The following is a 25,925-nucleotide window of genomic DNA, read 5'->3' on the forward strand; positions in this document are numbered from 1 at the left end:
TTCCTCAAATATATCCTCCCTTCAGGGCAACTGGGTGGTGGAGTGCATAGAGCACCAGTGCAGGAGTCAGGAGGACCTGAGTTCAAATCTCACCTCAGACACTGGACACTCACTAGCTGTGTGACCTTGGGCAAGTCACTTAACCCCAATTGCCTCATCCTGGGCCATCTCCAGTCATCCTGATGAATATCCGCTCACTTGATTCAGATGGCTCTGGAGGAGAAGTAAGGCTGGTGACTTGCATATCCCTCCCTCACTCAAAACAAAGTCAAATGCAAGTCATGTCATTATTTCTCTGATGGCATGGTCTTCTTTGGCAATGAAGGACAAAACACACATATTCTTCCTCTTCCAGAGAACCATCCCTTAGAACAAGAAATTCTAAAAATAAAAAAAAAGAGAAAGGCAAAACTAAACACATTAAAAAAAAAAAAAGTCTGACCTTCTAGACAGAGCTCCACACCCATAGCTCGCAGTCCTCTTTTAAGAATGCCAGGTGGTACTTTCTCATTACTCTTGTTTGGGGCCATTGAACTTTTCCAAAATTTGGGTTGGGTTGTATCTCAACAAATCCTTATTAAGCACCTGTAATATACAGGACCCAGGGTTTAATATGGGAAATAGAAAGAGAACTACATGAGACATTGTTTTTGCTCTTGAGGAGTTTACAAACTAAGCTTCAAGTCTGGTCCTTCCATTTCCAACAAAGAAAGTGCATACGTGATATAATGCACATGTTCTATGTCCACATGATATATCATACATATATGTATATTATATGTGTGTGTATATATGTATATGGGATATATAGCTATATTTATAATACTTTGTGTTTGTAAAAGACTTTATGTTCACACCTAGTGGGATTGACAGGAATCACAGTAGCTAGCATTTATGTAGTGACGTTAAGGTTTGCCAAGTTCTTTGCAAATACTATCTCATTTTATCCTCCCAATAACACTGGGAGGAAGGTGCTATCATTATCCTCATTTTACACATGAAAAAACTGTGACTGAGGCAGGTTAAATGACTTGCCCTGGGTCCAAATCTCTGAAGATAGATTTGAACTTGGGTCTTCCCGACGCCAGGTCAGGGGCTATATCTGCTGCATCACCTAGCTGCCCCAGTCTGTCCCAGGAGGAGTACCAGTATTTAGAGCCCTCGGTTCTATGGCACTGTAAGGCTTACAAATCGCTCTTTCTGATAATGTACAGGAGGTAGTATGGTATGGCAGGAGGGTCACTGGATTTGAAGCCACAAAAATGGTTCAGATTCTGGCTCTATTATTTACTTACATGTGTGAGCTTGGGTAGTCCCTTCCTTCTCTCTCCAGGCCTTGGTCTCCTTCTTTGTCAAATGAGGGCATGGGACCAGATGACCTTTAAGACCTTTAAGACTTGAGAGAGGTCATCCAAGTACCTCCAAAGTGAAGGAACTAAGTCTGCCAGAAGCTATCAGGGACTTTTCCCTAGCTCACACAGCTCAGATATATCAGAACTAGGACCCAAGTCTTCTGACCTCAAGATCATTTCTTCTTCTATCAAGAGTGCCCTCATTTCCAGCACTTAGTACATGGGTGACCTTGGGGAAAGAGTCCAGTCTCTGAACAGAAGACATGTCCTGGTTCTTGGGAGAGAGTGGCAATGCTTCGGCAACCTAATATGCTCCATCTTCCTGTCCTTTGGGTTTGGTCATGATGTCTGACTGACTGTGAGCAAGGTGGGCTTCTTGCTAGGTCATTGCTGCTGGCTTTTAGAAGTGCCTTTGACCTTTCTCTGTGCTCTGACTTCAGGTGGCCATCAAGCAGATGAACTTGCAACAGCAACCCAAGAAAGAGCTAATTATTAATGAGATCCTGGTCATGAGGGAAAACAAGAACCCCAACATTGTGAACTACCTGGACAGGTATGCCATTTCAGGTGCGGTCAGTTGTAGGCTGATGGGGAGGGGTTCTGTAGAATCACAGAGCTGGAATGTACCTGGGGAGAGGAGGTTATTGCTTAACCTGATGCCTTCTAGCATCTTCTACTTGTGGTCATCTCTGTAATGCTTCCCATTTTTATAGTGTTTGAAAGTGCGCAGATTGTTTTCCTAACAACAACGACTGGTAATTATATCACACTTTACAGTTTATAAAACATTTTACCTGTGTTGTTGTCCTTCAGTCATTTTTCAGTTGTGTCTGACTCTTCATGACCTCATTTGAGATTTTCTTGGCTAAGATATTGGAGTGGTTTGCCATTTCCTTCTCCACCTCATTTTACAGATGAGGAAACTGAGGTTAACAGAGTTAAGCGATTTACCCAGGGTCACGTAGCTGGTAAATGTTTGAGGCTTTATTTGAACTCAGATCCTCCTGACTCCAGGCCTGGTGCTCTATCCACTGCACCACCTAGCTACTCTTTACTCATGTTACAAGTTTCCATCTCATTTGATCTTCACAACAGTCCCAGGAGTTAGGTGCTGTTATTATCCCTATTTTACAGTAGAGGAAATTGAGCCTTAGAAAGGTTAAGTGAATTGGCCCAGTTAGTATCTCATGTAGGATTTGACATTTGGTCTTAACTCCAGGTCCAGTCCTCTATCTATTATCCTGCCTACAATAACCATATAAGAAGAGACGGGAAAACAAAAATGATATCGTCTGATAGTACATTACATCTGATAGTATACTGCAGACTACCAGGACAGAAGGAAGAATTAGATCATAAACCTGGCTTGGAGACATAATGTAGTCATGATGGGGCAACTCCAGTGCTCTTTCTCCTTTCTAAAACCAGGACAGTTTCTTCCTACAGAAAGTAGTTAGTGATCTGTTAGTGATCTGATTCTGACCCATGAAAGGAATTGCCTGCTGATAAAGAAATGATGAGAACTTTGGCAAATGATGGGCATAGCCTGAGACATGCATTAGATTTTGGAAAAGCAGATTTTAAAATGTTTAGCAAAAGGACAAGAAGGATCTGTTGTTCTAATATTTTACAGGGGAAGCAGGCCCAAGAAGGATGAGAGTCTCTAGAATTGAGGCAGCTGAGTAGTGTAATGAATAGAGCACTGGGTTAAAAGTCAGGAAGACCCAAGTTCTAATCCTGACTCAGATTTCTAATGATGTGAGCCTTTGGGCAAGTCACTCATCCTCTCTAAAGTTTAGTTTCCTATCTGTAAAAAGAAGAAATTAGGTTCCATGACCTTGCTTGTAATTATAAATCTAGATCCCATGAAATTGTGAAGATTCAAGCAGACATATTTGTCATGAAACAGAATGTAGAAGAGTTTCCTAAAGCGGTTCTTATGAATGCACAGGGAATTCACTAATGGATTCAGAGTTTTTAAAAGCTACAGAGAAGATGGAAACCAGGCTGGATAACTGAGGATGAATACAAAGCAGTAAGTGTCAGCAGTGACAGAATGAGCTGAGGCTTGTCTGATGCATGCTAAGGGTAACGAACATTTAAAAAAAATTAATCTAATGTTTTATTCCTCATGTTAAAACAATTTTAACACTCTTTTAAAAATTATTTTTGATTTCTGAGTTCTGCTAAGAAAACCCCAAATGCGGGTCCTCATGAGGAGTTGGACACAGACAAAAAACAACTAAACCAAAAGAAAGCACTAAACTTCCATTGATGAGTCCAAGCCTGGGGGTCATATCTTCAAGGGTTGAAAGAACTGGCAAAAATGACGTCTGAGCTATTATCAGTGATCTTTGCAAGATGGTGGAGAATAGAACTTATGTGACTGACTGGAAGAAAGGATATTTGTCCCAGTTTTCAAAAAAATGAAAGAGTTTTGCATCTGCAAATTTTAGGACAGAGAGCTGTACTTGATTCTCTGTCAAAATTCAAGAAGGTATTTAAAGGTCAGTGTGGAAAAGTGGATAGGGAGGTTCACTACAGATTCAGGAAGGCTTGAGTTTATGTGCTATCAGTTTGTCATATGGAATGTGTAACCCTGGGAAAATCACTTGATCTCTTATTCTTCTAGGAAAATCATAAAGGGTCTAAGTTGTGGAGAAGATGCCAATCTGAGTTGGTAGAAGAAATTCCTTTCCAAGAATTCCCTATACCAATGAAATCACAGATAGGATAAAAAAATATTAAAGGGATAGTTAGTTGCTATCTAGAAAAGGAAGCAGTTATCCCAGAGAACAGGTTATGCCAGAGGAGTCTCATTTCATTTTTGGAAGGGGTTCCTAGATGAGAAAATCAGAGGATGTTAACTTGGAGAGAGACCTCTAGTGGAGTCCTGCATACCCTTAGCCTCATACAGTTCAACGTTTTTACCCATTATTTGAACGAGGCTGTAGGGGGAAAGCTTTCCAGATGTGCAGGTGACACAAAGTTTGCAAAGATATCTTACAAAGTCAGGTTGCAAAAAGATCTCACAGCCTATCATGATGGATCAAATAAAAAAATGATGAAATTAAAGAGTTAAATTACATGTTCTCTACTTAGTTGGGTTTTTTTTAAACCACCTTACTAAGTACAGGATGGGAGAAGTGGGGATACACAGTCGTTTCTGTGAAAAATAGATAATCTAAGGGATTTGATTGAGAACATCAACAGTGTGACTGATGACAGCCTCTAAGAAGATCCCAAATGAGTCCATTGGCAACACATGCGACAGAATCCCAACATAGTGATTAAGGAATTAATATCCCCCAGAAGAAAGGTTCTGTGGGGTGTCCCGATTCTTTGGCCCTGTGCTATTCAGAATTTTTTCAATGACTTGGATGAATGCATGTATGTTGTCTGCTGATAAGTATTTGTGCATGTTAGAATCAGAGTTCAGAAAACCTTGGCAAGTTAAAGTAATGGGCTGCATCGAATAAAAAGTAATTTAACAAGGACTGCTTGTTTAATAGGGCTAAGTATCATATCCCACACTTGGATCAAAGCGTCAGTCACACAAGTATAGAATGGACATGGCTGTACACAAATTTATTCAAAAATGATCAGAGGATGTTGAGCCAGTGGGGTCCATCAATGGGGCAGAATATCTCAGCTACTGAATTTTTATCTGCATCAAGTGGGCGCTTGATGTACAAAGTGATGAAAGAGATCACCTCTCTGCCCTGGTCAGCCTATTTCTGAATTACTTTATCTCATTCTGGATGCCCCATTTTTGGAAGGATATTGTAAATAAAGCATGTGGAACTTTTCCTGGAGAAGAGAGGCTTGTTAACTGCTGTGCTACAGAAAGATTATTTTTAAGAACTGCGAAATGTTTAGGTTGGAGAAGACCTGTGAGGAACATGATAGTTCTTATCAGATCAGTGAAGCGTTGTCATGTGGAAAAAGGATTAGACATTTCCCCTTGATCCCACAGGACAGAACCAGGAGCAGTGGAGTGGAAACTGCAGAGAGGCACTTTTTAGTTCAACGTGAGGAAGAATTTGTTAATCCTACAATTGTCCAAAAGTGGACTGGATTGCTTTAAGAAGTTCTAATGGGTTCCTTATTGCTAGAGCAACTAGGGGACTTGGTGGATAGACTTGGAAGCAGGAGAACCTGAGTTCAAACTCTGACTCACTAGCTGTGTGACTGCCTGAGAAAGGATTTGATCCTGGGTCTTCCTGACTCAAAATCTGGTATTCTATCCACTAGGCTTAGGAGAAAAGTTTTAGCAGCAGTAAGTGGAGTCTTAGGAGGGATGTGATTGCTCTCCTCTTATCTGAAAGTTTGTCAGAGGCAAAGGAGCAGATTTGGTCCTGGTGCTGTCTAGAGGTAAAACCACAACTGGGGGAAGAAAGTTTTTTAGCGGGGAGGGGGCAGATTTCAGCTCAGTATAAAGAGGCACTAACCATTTGAACTGTAAGTGTCACAGTGGAACAGGAAGCTTCAGAAGAGATAGTGAGTTCCTATCACTGCAGGTGTTTGAGCACGAGATGCTTATTTCCCATGACTTGAGTTTTGATGGAGGGAGACCACAGTATGATGACCCCCTAGTTTATGTACTCTCTGTTCCAGCCCCATTGGACTCCTTATGGTTCCCCTAATTTGCCAGTTCATCTCTCACCTCCATGCCTTGACCCAAGTTGTCCTCCACATCTGCCATGTCCTCCTTCCTTATTTCTGTCTCTCAAAAGTCTTTAACTTCTCAAGTCTTGGTTCGGGTGAAGCCTTCTCCAGTTCCCTTAGTTGTTTGTATTTTCTCTTTCCCTAAATGACCTTAATTTGCAGTAACACCTTTGGCATACCCCGCATATTGAACTCTGGAAAGGAGCTTCCTGCATCAGGTTTGACTTGAATGATTTCTAGGTTTGGGGTTTCTATGAGTCCATGAACCTTGGGTTCTACTGAGCCTTAATAGAGTCACCTTGGTTCCATGTATCCCCTCCAACCAGTCTACTCTGTATAGGGCCCCTCACTGGGAATTGGCATCAATACTCAGGGGAACTGGCACATGTTGTGGCTTTCTGTTGGCAATAAGGCTCTGCCAAGTTGAGGAGGGTCCCCATTTGTAGCCTCCCTAGCTTAGCTTGGCCATCTTCCCCAAGCTTTCTCACTTGGTGATGCTAAGAGTTTGTAGAGGGGCAGAGGCCTAGGTGCTATTTTTGGTGTGGGAAGGTTCTCAAGGGAGGAAGAGGGGAGTAGTTGATGGCCTCTCCAGAGATCTGTTTGGGGACATTAGGAAGGACACAGAGTGGTGGCAGATGTGGCAAGAAGGTGGCATGATGCCAATCTGGGAGCACCAAAATACTGAAACCAGAATTCTAAAGTTTCTTCCAACTCTAAAAACATGATCTTAAAACTTTTCATTCACACAGATATGGAATGGATATAATGCTGCGTGATAAGCATTGATGGAAATGATAATATTCTCTTTATCTGAAGAATGGGCACCACTGAGGTTTCTTTGGGGTTTTTGTCCCTACAAGGACTATGCTTGGGGCTTGGCGGATATTGGGCAGCCTAACGGGGTGAGTGGGGTAGGATGTTTGATGTGGGCCCTTATTCATGTTCTCTCTGTTTTAGATGGGCATTAAGAGATCACATGACCATTGAATCACCTTCCACATATTCCATATATGTGCCTACTGAATTTCATGTTGTCTCCTCCATTGGACTGTGTGCTCCCTGAGGGCATGGGCCATAGTTTTGCCTTTCTCTGTTTCCCTAGACCTCAGCATAGTTCCTGGCATATAATGAGTGCTTAATATAAGTGCTTGCTGACTGATTGAGGTTGTCATAGACCCTGGTTTCTCACTGTAAAATTTACTCTGCTGTTTCCTCATACCCCCATAAAGGCAGATAGCCTAAGCATAATCATCCTCATTTCACTGATGAGGGGACTGAGACTTGGTGAGATTAAGTAAGTTGCCTAACAGTTAATAAGTGACAGGGACCCCCTGAGTCCAAAATCCACTCTCCCTATTCTCCAACAGGCCGGGTAATGGGTATAAAGGTACTTTGAAAAGAATAAAGCATTCTTTATGTACGTACATATTTATTCATTTATAGTAGACCAGCAGCATTCTGCCACCCTTCTCCATCCACCACACACATACACTCTTTCTTTCTCTCTCTCTCTCTCTCTCCCCCTTCTTCTCCCCCTCTCTCCCTCTCTCCTTAGTCAGGGAGTTGCTGAAGAGCTGGCTCAGGTAGTGTGTTGATGAATCATTCCTCCTGTCAGGTCATCTGTCATGTTTTTTTGTTCAGTGGCTTAGCTCCAATATTCATTCCCTGTGCTAAGTGCCCCAAGGCAGGTCTTGGTTGCTAATTCTTTGCCTTTTTTGAATGGCTCTTTTTATAAGGAGTTAAATCGTCTGGATGAATATATAGAATACTAACCATGATTTAAGATGAACATACAGAATGCTGCCCATAGCATCTTAAAATGTTGAAATCATAGCATCTTGGCATCTTGGAAATACAGAATCACAGATTCTTAAAATTAGGAGGGTTCTTAAAGGGCCTTCCAGTTCTTTGATTTGATCTTATAATGGGAGAGGGGGCATCTAGGTGGTACAGCGGATTGAGTTTTGGGCCTGGAGTCAGTCTTCCTGAGTTCAAATCTGGCCTGAGACACTTACTAGCTGTGTGACTCTGGGGAAATCACTTAACCCTGTTGGCCTCAGTTTCCTCCTCTGTTAAGTGAGTACAGAAAGAAATGGCAAATCATTCCAGTATCTTTGCCAAAAACAAAACAAAAACCCAGATGGAGTCATGAAGAGTTGGACTTGACTGACAACAACTGAACAATAACACATAATGGAAGAGGTGTGGGAAGGTAGTGGTGTCGGGACAGCTAGGTGGTGCAGTGGATAGAGCACCAGGGCAGGAGTCAGGAGGACCTGAGTTCAAATCTCACCTCAGACACTGGACACTCACTAGCTGTGTGACCTTGGGCAAGTCACTTAACCCCAACTGCCTCATCCTGGGTCATCTCCAGTCATCCTGATGAATATCTGGTCACTGGATTCAGATGGCTCTGGAGGAGAAGTGAGGCTGGTGACCTGCATAGCCCTCCCTCCCTCACAAAAAAACAAAACAAACAAGTGCAAGTCATGTCATTATTTCTTTGATGACATGGTATTCTTCAGTAACGAAGGATGAATACACACACACACACACACACACATCCCATATCCAGTTAAGGTTGATCAGAGGTTCAAGGAGACCAGAGAACTCCTTTTTCTGCCATATTCTGTGGGTGTTTGTGAGGCCTTACTAATAAGGCTAAGTAGGCTAGCCCCAGTCTCCATTAAAACTCAAGGCCCAGTCAGTCTCTTGCATAGCCCATATCTAAAGAAACCACCATAGGAGAAGTGGAGGGATTGGTGCTCACATAGCAGGGTAGTGGGAAGCTAAGGTTTGTAACCCTGCCCAGCCCCATAGATTCTCCATGAGAAAAGGTCCAAGTGTCTTGCTTTGAGCTGTGCAAGGAAACCGTGCAGGTTTTGTTTCCTCTGGAGATCTATACTCTTTACCTTTCAGTTTCAGGAAGTACCATGGCTCATAGATTTTTTTCATTTTTTCATTGTTTCTCTCTGTGGCCTCCTGTCTTTGCAGTTACCTAGTGGGAGATGAGCTGTGGGTTGTCATGGAATACTTGGCTGGTGGCTCCTTAACAGATGTCGTGACTGAAACCTGCATGGATGAAGGACAGATAGCAGCGGTGTGCAGGGAGGTAAGATTGGCCTTAGACGCCTAGTTGACCAACCTGGAGAGACTCAGGCCTAGAACTAACTAGGCTGGGCACAAACAGAAGCAAGAGGAAATCTACACTGCAAAGTCTTAGAATGTTTGCAATGGTAGAACTTTAGATTCTCCTAGGATTTTAGGATTAGCACCACAGAACCTCAGAATCACAGAATGTGGTGTGTTAACTGTTTTCTCTTCTCTCCCTCTAGTGTCTTCAGGCCTTGGAGTTTCTGCATTCCAGCCAGGTCATTCACAGGGACATTAAGAGCGACAATATCCTGCTTGGGATGGACGGTTCTGTCAAGCTAAGTATGTTGATCGTTCGGGTATTGATCACCCCTTTGTTAATTGTGGAGCTCTGGGTCCTGGCTGTAGGTGAGGTCTGTGTTGCAGAAGACTGAGTTATATCAGGGACAGGTCCTTGGACGACAAGAGAAGCAGCATGGTCAGCCTTATCAATCACCCTTTTTGGAGAGTGAGTTTGATTTGGCGGTGGGAGGAAGTATGAGGGCATGTGGGATGGCAGGCACTGGAGATAAACGTAGCCTGTTTTGCAGTTTGGCTTTCTATTGGATGGTCCTTCTCACAGCTAGGTACTCATTATGCTTGGAGTTGGGACCTGACTGTGTGATGTTGGGTAACTCACTGTCCCTCATTAGTAAGGGGACTTTGGTCTCTCTGTATGTCCTCTGTAAAATGAGATGTCTGAACCAGATGAACTGTGAAGGCTCCTTTCATTTCTACATTCCTTGGCTTCCTCTATGACTCTGCATTTTCTGTGGCACGCCATCCCCAAAACATGCACACCCACACCCACACCATCCCCACAGTGCTGAGTGTAGGGCTTTGGGCACAAGGTGCATGCTCAGTGGAATCATGGATTCTCAAAGTTGGAAGGGATCATCTGGTACAGAGAGAGATTAAGATGTAGCTGGGAAATGTTTAACAAAATCAGGAAAGACACAGTACGACAGATAATTTTAATTTATGGTCTTCTAAGTCAGTATGCAGCCCACAGGGACTCATTTACTATTTGAATTTGACACCACTTGTTTAGTACAACTTCTACCTGAATAACGATCCCCTCCTTAATAAGGACAATAAGTAATGCTTGTATATAGCCCATGGTACAGTGGAAAGATCACTAGCTCTGAGTTCAAATTCTGTGACCTTGGGAAAGTTACTTTGCACCTCAGTTTCCTTATCTGTAAAATGAAGGGTTTGGACTAAATGGCCTCAGAGCACCTTTCCAGCTGTATATCTCTGATCCTGCGTACTTTACATCCTATGTACATCATCTCTTTTTATTCTTAGCAACACTGAGATAAATACTAGAGAATTAGTAACACCATCTGTTGTTGTTTTAGTTCAGTTGTTTTCAGTCACGTCCGACTCTTTGTTAACCCATCTAGGTTACTGATATTGGAGTGGGTTTGCCATTTCCTTCTTCATCTCATTTTACAGATGAGGAAACTGAGGCAAACAGGGTGAAGTGACTTTCCCAGGGTCACACAGAGCTAGTAAGTGTCTGAGGCCAGATTTGAACTTAGAAAGAAGAGTCTTTCTGACTCCAGGCCCAGCATTTCTATCTACTACATTACCTAACTGCCCATTTTACAGATGAGGAAATAGAGGCTGAGAGATTAAGTGATCTGCCTAGATAGTTAATATCAGAGGTAGGCTGCAATTACTCTCTCCTTAACTCCTCACTCTATGATACGTCATGTTACCTCCCTATAATATTGCTGACAAAAAAATCATCCAATTTCCTCTTGTAGAACTCTAGTGATGGGGAACTTACTGCTTTGCAAAGCAGCCCATTAGTCTTTGAACAGCTCCAATTACTAGGAACTGGTAGATTTTTCGCATGTTATTCCTAGTCCTACTCTCTGAGCTCAGCAAGACACGTCCAATTCCTCTTTCACATGACAGCCCCTTAGTACCTGAAGTCAGTTGTAATGGCCATTCCAAGGCTTCTCTCCTGTGGGTTAAACATTCCCAGTTTCTTCATATGATATAATCTCCAGCCTCCTTGCCATCTTCACCTTTCTTCTCTGGACACACACCCACTTGTCATTGGAATTCTGAAGAACGCGTTCCAGAAGTGGGCACAGTATTCCAAATGTCACGGTGACAATATAGAGGAACTATTGCCTCACTTATTGAGGGTAGCTAGGTGACACAGGGAATAAGTCCTAGACTTTTGAGTCTGGAAGACCTGAGTTCAAATCCTTTCTCAGACACCTACTATAGCTGTGTGATCTTGGGCAAATTATTTAACCTCTCTCAGACTCAGTTTCCTCATCTGGAAAATGGGAATAATAATAGCACCCACTGCACAAGGTTATTATGAGCCTCAAATGAGAAAATAAACTTTAAAGTGTTCTATGGACAGCTAGTGGATAGAGTGTCAGGAAGGCTTATGTTCAGGGGTTCAAACCCAGCCTCAGACACTTATTAGCTGTGTGACCCTGGGCACATCACTTAATCCTGTTTGCCTCAGTTTCCTCATCTGTAAAATGAGCTGGATAAGCAAATGGCAAATCCCTCCACTGTCTTTGTCAACAAAACCCTAAATGGGGTCACAATGAATCAGACGTGACTGATAAATGGCTGAAAAATATTAATAAATGCTAGTTATTGTTATTATCACCCTATGTTCTGTGCTTCTATTAAGGTAGCCTGAGGTGGTGTTAGCTCTTCTGAGCGCCACATCACATTGTGGGTTAATATTGACCTTGCAGCCTACTCTAAAATCTCTAAAGACTCATGGAATGAAAGCCATAAATGTTAAGCGAATAAATGAATGTTCAAATAAAACTCACTTTCTGTTCTCTTTTCCCTCTACAGCCGACTTTGGTTTCTGTGCTCAGATCACCCCAGAACAGAGCAAGCGAAGCACTATGGTTGGGACCCCATACTGGATGGCTCCGGAGGTTGTGACTCGGAAAGCCTATGGGCCAAAGGTGGACATCTGGTCCCTGGGCATCATGGCCATAGAGATGATTGAGGGGGAACCCCCCTACCTCAATGAAAACCCTCTGAGGGTGAGTGTACCGGGCTTCTGTTTGCCAGATTGTGGGTGCGTGAGGGGTTAGGCTATTGATTGCGCCTCCTATTCGAACCTCCTCCATGCCCAGTGCTATGGATGGCAACCTTATCATTGCTTGTCCATTTGTAGTGCTTTAGGGTTTGAGAGAGAAAGAGAGAGAGAGAGAGAATACACAAACTCACACACACATATACACACACACATATACACACACACGTGTGTGTTTTTACCAAAACAGACCAAACGAAGCATCATGGTTGGAATCCTGTGCTGGATGGTACCTGGATGGTGCATATGTACACGTGTGTGTGTATACACATGCACATATACATGCATGTATATGTGCATATATATGTATGTATGCATATGTATGCATGTATATAAAGATATGTGCATATCTATACGCAAACATATGTGTACATATAACCTATGTGTTTCTATGTGTGCATATATACCTATACACACGTATATATATCCTTTGCTTCATGGCTTGCCTTTGCTAAAGAATCAGTCACCAGGTAGTCCCTCTACAGTTAGCTAGGCCAGTTCTCAGAAAACAGACATAGTCTGTGATCAGGACCACGTTCAAAGCCTTTCCAATTGTGTAGAACCAAGGTTGTCTCCAACAATCTGCCATTGTTATGGTTCAGTTGTGTCTCATTTCATGATCCCATTTGAGGCTTCCTTGGCAGAGACACTAGAGTGGTTTGCCATTGTTTTCTCCAGCTCATTTTACAGATGAGGAAACTGAGGTAAAAAGGGTTAAGTGATTTGCCAAGTGTCAGCCAGCTGGTAGATGTCTAAGGCTGGATGTGAACTCAGGCCTTTCCGACTCCAGACCCAGCGCTCTCTCCACTGTATCACCTAGCTGTCCCTACACTATCAAGCAATCAACAAATATTCATGACCCTTGTATGTGCCGGGTACTGTACTAAACGAAGGGGTCGCAGAGACAAAAGTGAAGGTGTTCCAGCCCTCTAAGAGTTGACACTTCTCCCCATGCCTCAATGGGACATTGGTGAGATAGAGAAGATGGGCCTCAGGAGGCTGATTATCTCCTCAAGGGCTTATTGGAGCACATGGAAAATAAGGCCAGTCTTCCTGGCTGTCTTGGGGTCATTGGGGGAATGCTGCATGAGCCTTCCATGCTGCAGAAATGGGCACAGGGATTGGTCTTAGTGTCCTGAGCTGGGAGGAAAGCAAGAGGAGGAAGATCAGAGTTCAAGACCTAGCTCTGACATTCATTATTAACAAGTTATTTTTTTGTCTTATTACCTCAAAAATGGGGAGGGTCATGTTAGCATTACTTCCCTCACAAAGTGATATGAAAGAGAACTTAAGCCTTAAAGGGCTGTAAAAATGGGAGTTATTATGTATAGAGTGTCCTGAAAGTCTTTGTGTAGTTTTAAGCTGTTAAAACTTGAACTGAATTTTGGGACACCTGGGGAGTGTGTGTGTGTGTGTGTGTGTGTGTGTGTGTGTGTGTGTGGTGTGTATATGTGTACCCATGTATGTATATGTAACAGTGCAGGTGTATATACACAGATGTATATATGTGTACACATACACATGTCACCCTAATACATGACAGAAATATACACCCATATTTTTATACCAGCATCTGGGTCTTGGTAGGCTGAAATTTAGAAAGTCCAGTCAGGATGTCAGGATCTACTCTGCTTGAGGGATTGAGACACACTGACTGTGTTTCTGGACATGTAGAGTATATCAAATGATGGTCCCCAGAGTCTGCTCTCTCTTTGTATTGACAGGCCCTATACCTCATTGCTACTAATGGTACTCCTGAGCTCCAGAATCCAGAGAAGCTGTCTGCCATCTTCCGGGATTTCCTGAACCGCTGTCTTGAGATGGATGTGGAGAAGAGAGGGTCAGCCAAAGAGCTGTTACAGGTAACAGCTGCCCTTGTGCACAGGCACCCAGATTGGTGGGGCCCTGGGTTCCTGGATCCTCTGTCCTTATCCCAGCTCATTCTGTCCACAAAGCCTAGAGGGCACTCATTCATTCATTTAGTCATTCAGCAAACACTTAAGTGCTTCCAACATGCAGAGCACTGTATAAGGTGATGAGAGAGATAGGAATTTTGTAAAAGAGTTGGTCCCTGCCTTATTGGAGTTTATAACCTAGCAGGAAGATAAGACACATACACAGACTATTATTACACATGGGACAAGTGTTTCAGAGAGAGGGAGAAAAAGCATTCCATGGGGAGGAAAATTGTCAGCAACCAGGCTTGAGGGGCTGAGGGTGGCAGACATCAAAGAAGATGTGTGGTCTAGTCCAGGACAGATGTGTCAAATTTGTAGGCCACATCACTCCTAAGCACAGCAAACCAGATTAAAATGTAGTTGGGAAATGCTTAACAAAATAAATTAATAAATAAATGAAAATAAATAAAAAACCAATATATATAATGTTAATTTGTGGTTTTACAAGTCAATATGTGGCCCATGGGGACCTGTTTCTATTTGAATTTGACATTAGTGGTCTGGTACCTTTAAAGACCCCTGAATTTGGAGCAGAAATCACTGAATGTATGACATTGGCTTCCTCTTCTGTAAAATGAGAGGATTTGAAGGGATGACCTCTAAGATCCCTTCTACTGTAAACCTGTGGTGTTCTCTTAGGTTCTGTAGCTGCTGAGCTGGGCTTTAGAGGATGCGTAGGAACCACAAACATTTCCCAAACTTGTGGCATGTCATGTGCTAAGCAATGGAGAATATCCAATGATGAGTGAAGTCTAGCCGAGTCTGGGAGGGGAAAGAAAACGTGACCAGGGAGGGGAAAGGTACAACATTCGTGCATCTTCTGAGGTGGGAAAGATCACTTCTGCTTTGGAGGAAAGGGAAGGCTTCATGGTGGAGGTGGCCTTAGAACTGGGGTCAGATAGACAGAGCTGACAGGGTAAGAGTATTCCAGGCAGAGGAAACTATGATACCAAAAGCAAGGAGAGGGGAAAATCTTAAGAATTCTTTGGTTTATACTGTGTGTACCCATTTGCCTGGAATGTAGACTGAGATAAGATTAGAAATCCATAGAGTATAGTCTAAGGCCTATAGGTGTTAACCTGTATGCATGAGGAACCACTGAAGCTTTAGGAGCAGGGGAGCCTTTGCACAATGCATTAAAGTAGCTAGGTCCAAATCCTGCTTCAGACACTTAGTAAGCTGTGTGACTCTGAACAAATCTCCTAACCTCTCCAGCCTCAGTTTTCACATCTGTAAAATGGATGTAGTAATAGCAATTCACAGGGTCATTGTATGGATCAAATGATTTAGTATATGTAACATGTTTTGCAAACCTTAAGGGGCTATATATAAATGGGGCTATATATATATATTATGAGAGAGGGGAGAGACCAGAGACAGGGAGAACCATTCATTCAACAAACAATTATTAAGTGACTCCTGAGTACAGAGAGCATGGCAGAGTGGGAAGAACACTGAGTTTGAAGTCAGCAGGCTAGAGTTCAAATCCTGGCTCTGCCATTTATTACCTTTGTGACAAGTCACTTAATCTCAGTGGGTCTCAGTTTCCTTATCTGTAAAATGGGGGAATTGGACTAGATGTCTTTTTTAAGGTCTCTTCCAACTCTAGATGCTCATCTGAGGCACTGGGCTAGAGACTATGGGGGAGATATTGTAATAGTTCGCATATGGATTCAAAAGGTACATGACTCACACACCTCCAGGGGACTCACCTAACTAGAATTTGTTGGCATTGTACCATCTGGTACAGTGAGGGTGCACATGCCAGCCCATGACAGGGCTACTGTGGGTCCCATCTGTTCTGATTTCGTGACATTCTGTGGCATGAGTGGGATATAACCAGGTCTAGCTGCCTTTGCCAGGACTAGAGAATGATCCCCAGTGACTCCCTGCCCGGCCTGGGGCATATTCCTTTATAGCATAGGGTGATAAAGAAGCTACTCTAGTAGGAATCACCAATTGTAAGAAAAACCCAGGCACCCGTAATTTTACCAGTCAGAAGTAAGGCAGATAAGAATGGACACCCAGGTGTCACCACAAAATGAACAACTGATCAAATAAATAAATGGATGAATAAGTCAGTCAATGAATGAATGAATGATTGAATTGGTGGTTAGGGGTTATGCCAAATGGGTTCATCAATCACTGCGGCCATTTCCATCAATGTGTGCCTTCATGCCCCCAGAAATAAGGAACTATTAAGTGACTCCTGGGTACACAGAGCAAAGCACATTGAGGAGAATACTGGATTTGGAGTCAGCAGACTTGGATTCAAATCCTGACTCTTCCATTTATTGCCTTTGTGACCAAGGACAAGTCACCCCCAAAAGAGGGATGGGTTTGAGGGAAAGATGATTGAGTTCTGTTTTGGACATTTTGAGTGAGATGCTCATGGGAGTGACGTGCAGGTGACAACGTCCAGCCTTGTGATTTCATCAGTGTAGGGAATTTCCATTGTGGAAACTCCTTCCCCAGTGTCTAAGGCACAGAGATGATCCATGACTTGGCTGTGGTCTCATGACTTGTATGTGTCAGAGGAAGGCTGAAACCTCAGTGTTACTGATCCCAAAGTGTCTAGTTGGAAATGAGAAAAATATAAATAATGAATCTGACAAACTGAAGGTGGCCATGCATCTATACACATAATGTGGTGCTGTTCAGAGTCCAACAGTCATCCAAAGGTTTGATGACATATTTATATGTCGATGCCATATAATGACAGAACCTCTGGTGTAGATCATCAGTCCAGCGAAGGGGAGCTCATTACCTTATAAGGCAGCCTGCTGCATTGCAGACATGATTATCAGGAAGTTTGTCATATTGAGCTGAAATCTGCCTCCTGAAAAGCAGCATGGTGTGTAGTCACTTGCTGGCCTTGGTGACAGATTTACAGAATTTTAGAGTTGGAAAGAACTTTGGTCACCATACGTGAAAAGAATTCTCCTTATAACATACCTGACAAGTCAGAAAGACTGGAGTTCAAATCCTGCCTCTAATACTAACCGTGTGACCCCCAGACAAGTCACTTACCTTCAGTCTACCTTAGTTCCCACAGCTTTAAAATGGATATTATAGTATCTTCCTCACAGGGTTATTCTGAGGCTAGATGGCACAGGGGGTAGAGCAATGAATTTGGAGTGAGGAAGACCCAAATTCAAATTCTGCCTTAGACACTTGCTTAGCTGTGTGACCCTAAGTCTCTTAATATTTCTCAACCTCACTCTTCCCAGGGTAATAATAACACCTATCCAAAGGGTCAAATGAAATAGCATGTATATGGTGCCTTGCAGATCTTAAAGTACTGTATAAATGCTAGCTTTTAGGTTATCTTAAAATGCTTATTGTGTTATTATATTAAAATGTTTATTATATTATTACATTAAAATGCTTTGCAAACTTTAAAGCACCATATAAAATCAGCTATTATTGGTATCCTATGTTGTTCTTACAGCCCTAGTGGAACAAATTTGTTCTCTCTTTGCCATGACAGCTTAAATTTAGAAGACTCCACATCCAAAGGTGTTAAGATTATAATTGGATTCTGATGTATGCTGAAAAACGTCACCATTTTTTTCTGAACTCTCCCCGGAAAGAGAAACCACACCTAGAAATAGTCCTACTCAGGCACCTCAGGAGAAGAGCCATATTTAGTTGTGAAAGGGGCTGGTGAGGGAAAGCAGGGGAACTTTTGCAAGAATATAGCTGTTATTTGGCTGTGGTGGTTCAAACACCTGTGGAAAGAAGAGGTTGTGCCAAATGAGATAACAGAGCACTTTGTAAACCGCAAAGGGCTATCTATATACGCACTAACTGTTGTGGTCGATGTGCTAACGATTGTTAAAATGCTAGCAGTTACTGTTATTACTGACATGCTAGCTATTGTCACTGACCTGTTAGCAATTATTGTTGACATGCTAGCTACTGTAGATATGCAGATCGTTTATATGCTGGCAATTATTGTTGACATGCTAACTATTGTCGTCAGCATGTTAGCAATTATTGACATGCTAGCTATTGTTGACATGCTAGTTGTGGTCAACATGCTAGCCATTATTGTTGTTATTGACATGTTGTCGACACACTATTATTGAAATGCTAGTAATTGTTGACATGCTAGTAATTGCTGATGACATGCCAGCTGTTGTTAGTGTTGTTGACATGGTAGTTATTTTTGCTGACATGCTAGCTGTTATTGTTGACGTGCCAGATGTTGTTAGTGTTGTTGACATTCTAGCTGTTGTTAGTGTTGTTGACGTTCTAGGTGTTGTTAGTGTTGTTGATGTTCTAGCTGTTGTTAGTGTTGTTGACGTTCTAGCTAACTGTAGTTAGCGTTGTTGATACGCCAGCTATTGTTGTTGTTGTTGACATGCCAGCTGTTGTTAGTGTTGTTGACATTCTAGCTGTTGTTAGTGTTGTTGACGTTCTAGGTGTTGTTAGTGTTGTTGATGTTCTAGGTGTTGTTAGTGTTGTTGACGTTCTAGCTAACTGTAGTTAGCGTTGTTGATACGCCAGCTATTGTTATTGTTGTTGACATGCCAGCTGTTGTTAGTGTTGTTGACGTGCTAGCTGTTAGTGTTGTTGACAGCCAGCTGTTGTTAGTGTTGTTGACATGCTAGCTATTATTATTGTCCTTGTTGTTATTTCTAAGTCATTTTGACTCCTTGGAGTCCTAGCATCTCAGAGCTGGAAGGGATCACAGAAGGGCTAGACTAGCCCTTACTTGAGGTCCCCCTGAGAAGTAGCTGGCATCCTTTCTCAGTTTTAGCACCTCTAGTGACAGGACACTTTATTTCTTCTTTCTTTTGTTGAGTACTTCTTATTAGAGATTTCTTTTTGCTTACAGCTAAAAGCTCTCCCTTTAACTTCTTCCTATTGCCCCTAGTTCTGAGCATCCTCCCTCACACTCCCCAGTAGAGTGAAACTATTCCTTTATCCTTATTACAGTCCTCCACGTGTTTGAAGACAGCAGTTTTATTCCCCCTACACCTTCCTCTCTCCAGTCTAAACTGATTCCTATTTAATCTATGCCCTCTTATAATACAGTTAGGGCAGGGTGTCAAACTCTAATCCATATAGAAAGATCCCTGAGGGCCTATATAGTGACTTAAAATGTTTTAAAATGATGTAATGTTAATGGAATAGGAAGATCTTCCCTGTCCATTAATAGACCTACATGATCTGCTTTGCTCTCTGGCCCTAGTAACAACTGTGATACATCCTGAGTCACACAGAGTCCATTGGAGGAGGGGAGACCTAACAGAAAAGAATTCTAGAGAAGGAGGGGCTTGGGCAAACAGAGAGTGGGGCAGAGAGTGAGACAGCACAAGGCAGAGCAGAGGGGGAAACTTGCTTGTGGGGAGGCCTAACAGAAAAAATGTTTTTGAGGTATCTTGAGGTCGGCACTCCCTGGATTGGTGATGAGTACTTGCTAAATCTTGCCTTCTGGTATCCTAATAGTGATGTTCCAAATAAGTATTTTGGTTTTTTCTTAAAGGAAGAGAGTTTATTATATTTTACGAATCTACCCTGGAAGTGTGTATGCATATTCATAGCAACTGCTATGGGTATCACATTGGTGTTACAAATGTGAAGGTATCTTATGTTTTAGTATATTTTCATTTATTTTGAGAAATATTTCCCAGTCTCATTTTAATCTGGTTCTGGCTGCACCTGGGAGTGTTCTAGGCCTTGTGTTCTTGACACCTCTAATTTAGATTTCCTGTATTGGCCCAGGCACCTTCCTCCAAATGCAATCGAGCTTGTCAATTTTTGTTCTTGTTGAGGTGTTTTCAGTTGTATCCAACTCTGATCCCAATTGGGGTTTTCTTGGCAGAGATACTCCAGTAATTGGTTTTTTCCTTCAGCTCATTTTACATTTGCCCTGAGGCAAATAGGGTTAAGTGACTTGCCTAGGGTCACACAAGCTAGTAACTGTCTGAGTCTGAATTTGAACTCAGGTCCCCCTGACTCCAGGGCTGGCACCCTATCCACTGCGCCATTTAGCTGTCTTAAGCTTGTTAATACTTCTCTCAAAGTGGGTTTACCATAACTGGGCATGATGACAAAGGCTTGCAGTACCTACTGTATGTGGAGCTCAATGCTGGGTACTAGGGAAGATGCAATGTTACATAAGGTATAATAGTGATAGGGGTCTGTCCAGGCAGCCTTACCCACTGCCATCTCCTTATAATTTAAGAGGGATGCTTAAATGCCCCTGCTTAGTATATTAGAACTTAGGTGGGCCTAATGGAAATAACGTTTGAGGAGACAATTTGGACTCCTGAAAGTCATCTTTAGAATTACAGAGACAAGGTGTAGTAGATAGGGGCTGGAGGCTGGAGTCATGGGATCCTACATTTAGAGCTGGAAGCAACCTTAGAATTCATTGAACCCAACTCCTTTATTTTACAGATGAGGAAACTGAGGACCAGAGAGGTTCAGTGACTTATTTGGAAAGTACTCAGGCATAATCAGGATTTGAACTCAGACTCTAATCCAGTTCTCTTTCCCTTTCCACACATGGTTTCCTCATCTGTAATTCCTGGCATATCAGGAACACCAAGTTGGACTTCTACCAATTTCTGGAGCTCCCTGTCTTATATGACCACGAGCAAGTCACTTCTTCCGTAAATAGGAAATAATGCTGACTATAGCACCTGTGCTGGGGGTTGTTATAAGACTCAAGTGGGATAATGTTTGGGACTTGCCAAGACATAAAAGAACCATAAAAGAAAATATGATTACCAGTTATTGTTTGAAAATTGTCTCAGTCTTTACATCCTGTATAGACAGATCCTTAATGTCAAATCAGCAAGCCTTTTGTCTCGTGAGTACTGCATGCCAGGTGCTCTGGATAAGAGGCAGAGGGGGCTTTTCCCACACTCACTATTTCTTTGTTCTTTAATTCTTCTAGCATCAGTTCTTGAAACTCGCCAAGCCCCTCTCCAGTCTCACACCCCTGATTGCCGCTGCAAAGGAGGCTACCAAAAACAACCATTAGAACCCCCAACCACCCCTAGCATCCACCTGCCAAGCCTGCTGTGAACCATTCCCGCAGAGACCTTCAATCCCTGGCGCGCTCCTGGTCCTCACCTCCTTGTCGTTGTCCTCCTCTCCCTGCTCACCTAGAGCTCTTGAGACTGGGAACCTTGGGTAAAGGTTGGCAGAAATAGCATTGGTCCAACATCAGTGAGAGATCTGGAATGGAGACACTACTCCATCCATCCATTGCTGCTCCTAAGCCGAGAGCTTGCCCTCTCTGCTGTGGGCCAGGAGGTAAGATTGCATATGGATGGCTCGGCATCTTCATGGAGAACCGCTGAACCTGATTTCCACATAGCAAAATATTTTCTTTCTCTCCCTATAACTTTTATTGTCATCCTGCAAAGAAAACAGAACTGTTGGGTGGCCTGATCCTGTGACAGCCTATCTCTCCCAGTAGTGAAGGCTTCCATATTTCCTTGCCTTCCTAATCCCAAGCCACATTTACCAACGTCATTATAATTCAAAGACTGGAACATACTGGAGGAATGGTGAGCAGCTTTAACCAACAGGGGATAGGAGATGGATTTGCTTGCTGGAGCCTGACTCGGGCCCCTCTGGCCCATTGGTGGGTGAGACCTGGACTCTTCAGTGTTTGTGCGCTGCTTGTGACCATTGGGAGGACTTGACCCAATAAAGGTCCCTGTGCTTTTTTCGTGAACCAGCCTTGCCTAATGTAACAGTTTTCAATTTTGCTCCTGTACTGGCCCCCTTCTTCCCTGAAGCTCGTTCCCTCTCAACATTATTTTCTACATGTTTCGTGCCACTGAGAAGTTTCCAAGGACACATGTTGAGTGAGGGGGTAACATGAGAGAAAGCTGAGAGCAGGGAAATTTGTCGAGCCAGGAATTTTCTTCTTTTAGGGTGGCTATGCCAACTTACTATAGATTATTTTTAGAGAGAACTCAACCTGATTTCAGCCTAGAAGTTTTAGCTGGACGATTGAAGTTGGCTCTTCAAGGCAGATGAGCCAAGGGAGAAATTTCAAGCATTGGCAGATCTGGGGCAGGCTTGGTTACGGGGAGGATTGGATAAACTTGGCTTTTACAGCACAAGAGAAACAGCGTGAGATGATATGTTTGGCAGCCATGAAGGAGATGCTGTCCCATGAGATTTATGGCCTGGCTGTTGGCTTTCCACGTGCAGTTGGAATGGTTGGCTCACATCTACCCCTTCTGTAGTCTGTTCTCCCACCTTGACAGGGCCTGGGCTGGTGTTGTTAGCTGTGGCCTCCTGTCAGGCCTGTTGGCTACCGAGTCCTACTCTGAAGGCATCCCAGACTTCGCAGCACAAGTTTTTATTTCCTTCAATAAAAGGAGATGAAAATACTATATGTGCATCATTTTTCTTTATATAAAATCTATTGGGGTCAAGAAAGAGGTAGCATGTCCTATCTGGGAGAGCTCAGTTTTAGTAGATGACAGGTTGTGGGTATCCCTCCTCAGCATCTCTCCCTTGACCAAGTAAAGTGTCCCGGGGGTTTGGAGCCAGAGGACCAGGTTTTGAATGTTGCTTCTGACATTGCCTGTCTGCGAGACCTTGACCAAGTCTCTAAGGTTCAGTTCCACTATTGGTAAAAAGAAAGGATTGGACTGGGTGAACTGCTAGGGTCCTTTTAACTCTAAACCTATGAATTTTGAGTGGTCTGTACAGTTCATCCTCATTCTCCACTCACTGTTTTTTACAGTGAGTATAAAAAGTCTCTATGTATGTATATGTATATGCACACATGCATACACACACAAGTGCACACACATACATACAAAAGCATGATGCACTGAAAATATTCCTGTAATACAGAGAATCTGGGAGCAGCTTGATGGGTCAGTGGATAAAGTGCTGGGCCTGGAATCAGGAAGACCTGAGTTCAGATCTGGCCTCAGGCATTTAGTAAGCTATATGAACTTGGGTAAGTCATTAACCTGTTTACCTAGGAGGTAGCTAGGGGGCTCAGTGGATAGAACACTGGGCTTGGAGGAAGACGAGTTCAAATCTTGCTTTAGACTTTTTGCTAGTTGTGTGACCTTGGGCAAGTCACTTAACCTCTGTTTGTCTTAATTCACTGGAGAAGAAAATGGCAAAGCATTCCAGTGTCTTTGCAGGAAAACCCTTTGGATGGGGTCACAAAGAGTCAGACACAACAGAGCAACAGCAACATGGAGGACCTGGCTCTATTACTTATCTGGCTCTATTTATTACCTGTTTGGCCCTAAGGAAATCACTTAACCTCTCTGGGCCTTAGTTTCCACATCTATAAAATAGGGGTGTTGGACTAGATATCCTTTAAAAGTCCCTGCAAGCTCTAAATCTGCAATCCCATGATACAGTGGAAAGAAAGAACCCTGGGTTCACGATTGGAAGAGCCAAGTTTAAGGGCTGGTTCTGCTATTTGTGAGGTATGTGACCTATAGAAGTCACTTTACTAAGTCCCAGTTTCCTTATATATTAGTTGAGAATAATGAAACTTGGACTATCTACCCTAAAATAATTGTGAGGAAGAACTGTTATAAATGGTAAAGAATTATATAAAGGTATCACTTGTTTGAACTGTTATGGATAAAGTATAATTTCCATCAAACTCATTGAGTGTTTCTTTATTGGCCATTCAGGCATCTCCTGGCACAGTGGGAATCCCACTCTGGACCTTCTGAGTCTACCTTTCAGAACAGGTAGCAGCCTGGTAAGGAGAGCAGCTCCTTTAGATAGAGATTTGGTCCCTTCAAGGAGTTTACAGTCAAATAGGGGAACCAGAATAGTAGCTTTTTCAAGAAACATTCCCTGAAGCCTAAAATTATAGAATGGGTCTTAGGATTTTCCAAAGTCATCTAGCTGGACCCTAGAGAAGACTGCCCTTCTACAGTATCCCTGATGGGTACTTGGAGGCCTCCCATAACAGGGAAGGATGGAATGGAAATGGTTAATAGGAAACTGAAACCCAAACTAAGAGAGTTAAGAGAGCATCTAGCAGCCCCTTAACGAATCTCCGTTTTCTGCCATGGATCAGACTCGTCATGGGGTGCTAAAAGGAGTTTTCAATGTGACTGCTGAGATTTTTGAAGAATGGTAGCAAACAGGAGAGGTACCAGTGGCCTGGGAGATGGGAAGAAGACGAATGGGAATATTTTCAAGCAGTGCAGGCTGGTGAGCTTGATGTAGATTCCTGGTAAAATTCTATGGTGGATTTTTAAAGTGACAGTGCATTTAGAGCCAACAAGCAGAAGGAGGCGAATCACCAAGAGCCAGCCAATATAGGCTCATTAAGAACCAGAGAAACAGCAGGAAGCAGTTAGGTTAGACAATGGATAGAGCGTTGTACATAAAGTCAGACCTGAGTTCCAATCCAGACTCAGACGTTACTAGCTATGTGACTGGACGAGTCACTAAACTTCTGAGTTTTCACTGTAAAAGGAGGATAATAACACTTCCATCAGGTTGTTGTGGGGATCTAATGATATAATGTGTATAAAGAGCATCTCGGAATGTTAGCTGTGACAACATGGATATATTTATAAAAACTCACATTTATTTAACCTGTTCAGGTTTGCAAAGTACTTTATGTTATCTCATTTGATCTCACAATAATTCTGAGGAAAGTGTTGTTATGATCCTCTAAGGCAGGATTTGGAGGGAGAATGTTCTCATTTTCTTTTTTTTTTTTTTTAATTTTTTTATTTTTTTAATGTTTAACAATCACTGCCATACAATTGTGATTTTATCCCTCCCCACCCACCACCCACTACCCCCACCCACCCCCCACTAGAATGTTCTCATTTTCAAATCGGGAAAGAGAATGGAGTTGGTAATGGAGTCCAGTGAACTGGACTTTGATTCTCCGGAAGAATTTTAGAATGCATCATTAAAGGGATGGTTAATGAGCATATAGAAAAGAAAAGAGCTTATATGGTTTTATCAAGAACAGTCATGCCAGACTAAACCCTAATTTCTTTTTGGCAGGATTAATGGACTGCTAGATCAGAGGATGGTATACATAAGAGGTAACCTGGATTTAAGAAAAGCATTTAATAAATTCTCAAGACATTTCTGTGGATAAGTGGGAGTGATGTGGGCTAGTCAAATGTGGGTCTCAGAGTAGTCATCCCCTTGGGAAGCCCTAAGGACCCATGCCTAGCCTTGTTCTGGCTGGATGTTCTCATCAAGGACCTGGATAAAGGCATTGATGGTGTACTTACCAAATGTGTAGGTGGCACAAAGCTGGAAGGGGCAGCCAACGCTTGCTAATCAAGATCAGAAAAAGATTTGGACGAGAAGAAAAGGAAGTCTCGACTAGAATATCACACTGAAAGAGAAAATTTTAATAGGATGATCTGTTAAGGTCTTATGCTTGGGTTCAGAAGTCAACTTCATAAATACAATTATTTTAAAATGGGAAATTTATTATGAGCTCAGGCTGATTTGATCTTACAGGCCATAGTTTGCCAACCCTTGGACTAATCTAATGGATTTGTGATGTAGTGGAAAGAAAATGGATTATAGAATTTAAAAGTTTTGAGTTCTGGTTATCTTCCAGCTTTATAATAATAGCTAACATCTTACAGCACATACTACATCCCAGGCACTATGCTAAGTCCTTTACAATAATAAGACTAACATTTACATAATAATTATGTTCCAGGCACTGCGGTAAGTACTTTACGATAATAAGAATAGCTCACATGATAA

The 25,925-nt window shown here is 42.5% G+C and overlaps 1 protein-coding gene across 5 annotated transcripts in view; it reads left to right on the top strand.

Moving 5' to 3' along the window:
• PAK1 (p21 (RAC1) activated kinase 1) overlaps positions 1-22,576 on the top strand; it is a 205,986-nt gene extending 183,410 nt beyond the window's left edge. For all 5 annotated transcript variants that reach the window (XM_072610766.1, XM_072610769.1, XM_072610768.1 and 2 more), the window contains exons 10-15: positions 1,793-1,905; positions 9,015-9,132; positions 9,356-9,455; positions 11,997-12,193; positions 13,971-14,108; positions 21,118-22,576. In XM_072610766.1, coding sequence (XP_072466867.1) covers positions 1,793-1,905; positions 9,015-9,132; positions 9,356-9,455; positions 11,997-12,193; positions 13,971-14,108; positions 21,118-21,204 — 753 coding nt within the window. In that variant the 3' untranslated portion in view covers positions 21,205-22,576. The remainder of the gene's footprint in view (positions 1-1,792; positions 1,906-9,014; positions 9,133-9,355; positions 9,456-11,996; positions 12,194-13,970; positions 14,109-21,117) is intronic.
• The last annotated feature ends 3,349 nt before the right edge of the window (positions 22,577-25,925 follow it).

Source organism: Notamacropus eugenii, chromosome 5, assembly GCF_028372415.1.
Source record: "Notamacropus eugenii isolate mMacEug1 chromosome 5, mMacEug1.pri_v2, whole genome shotgun sequence".
Taxonomy (NCBI): Eukaryota; Metazoa; Chordata; class Mammalia; order Diprotodontia; family Macropodidae; genus Notamacropus; species Notamacropus eugenii.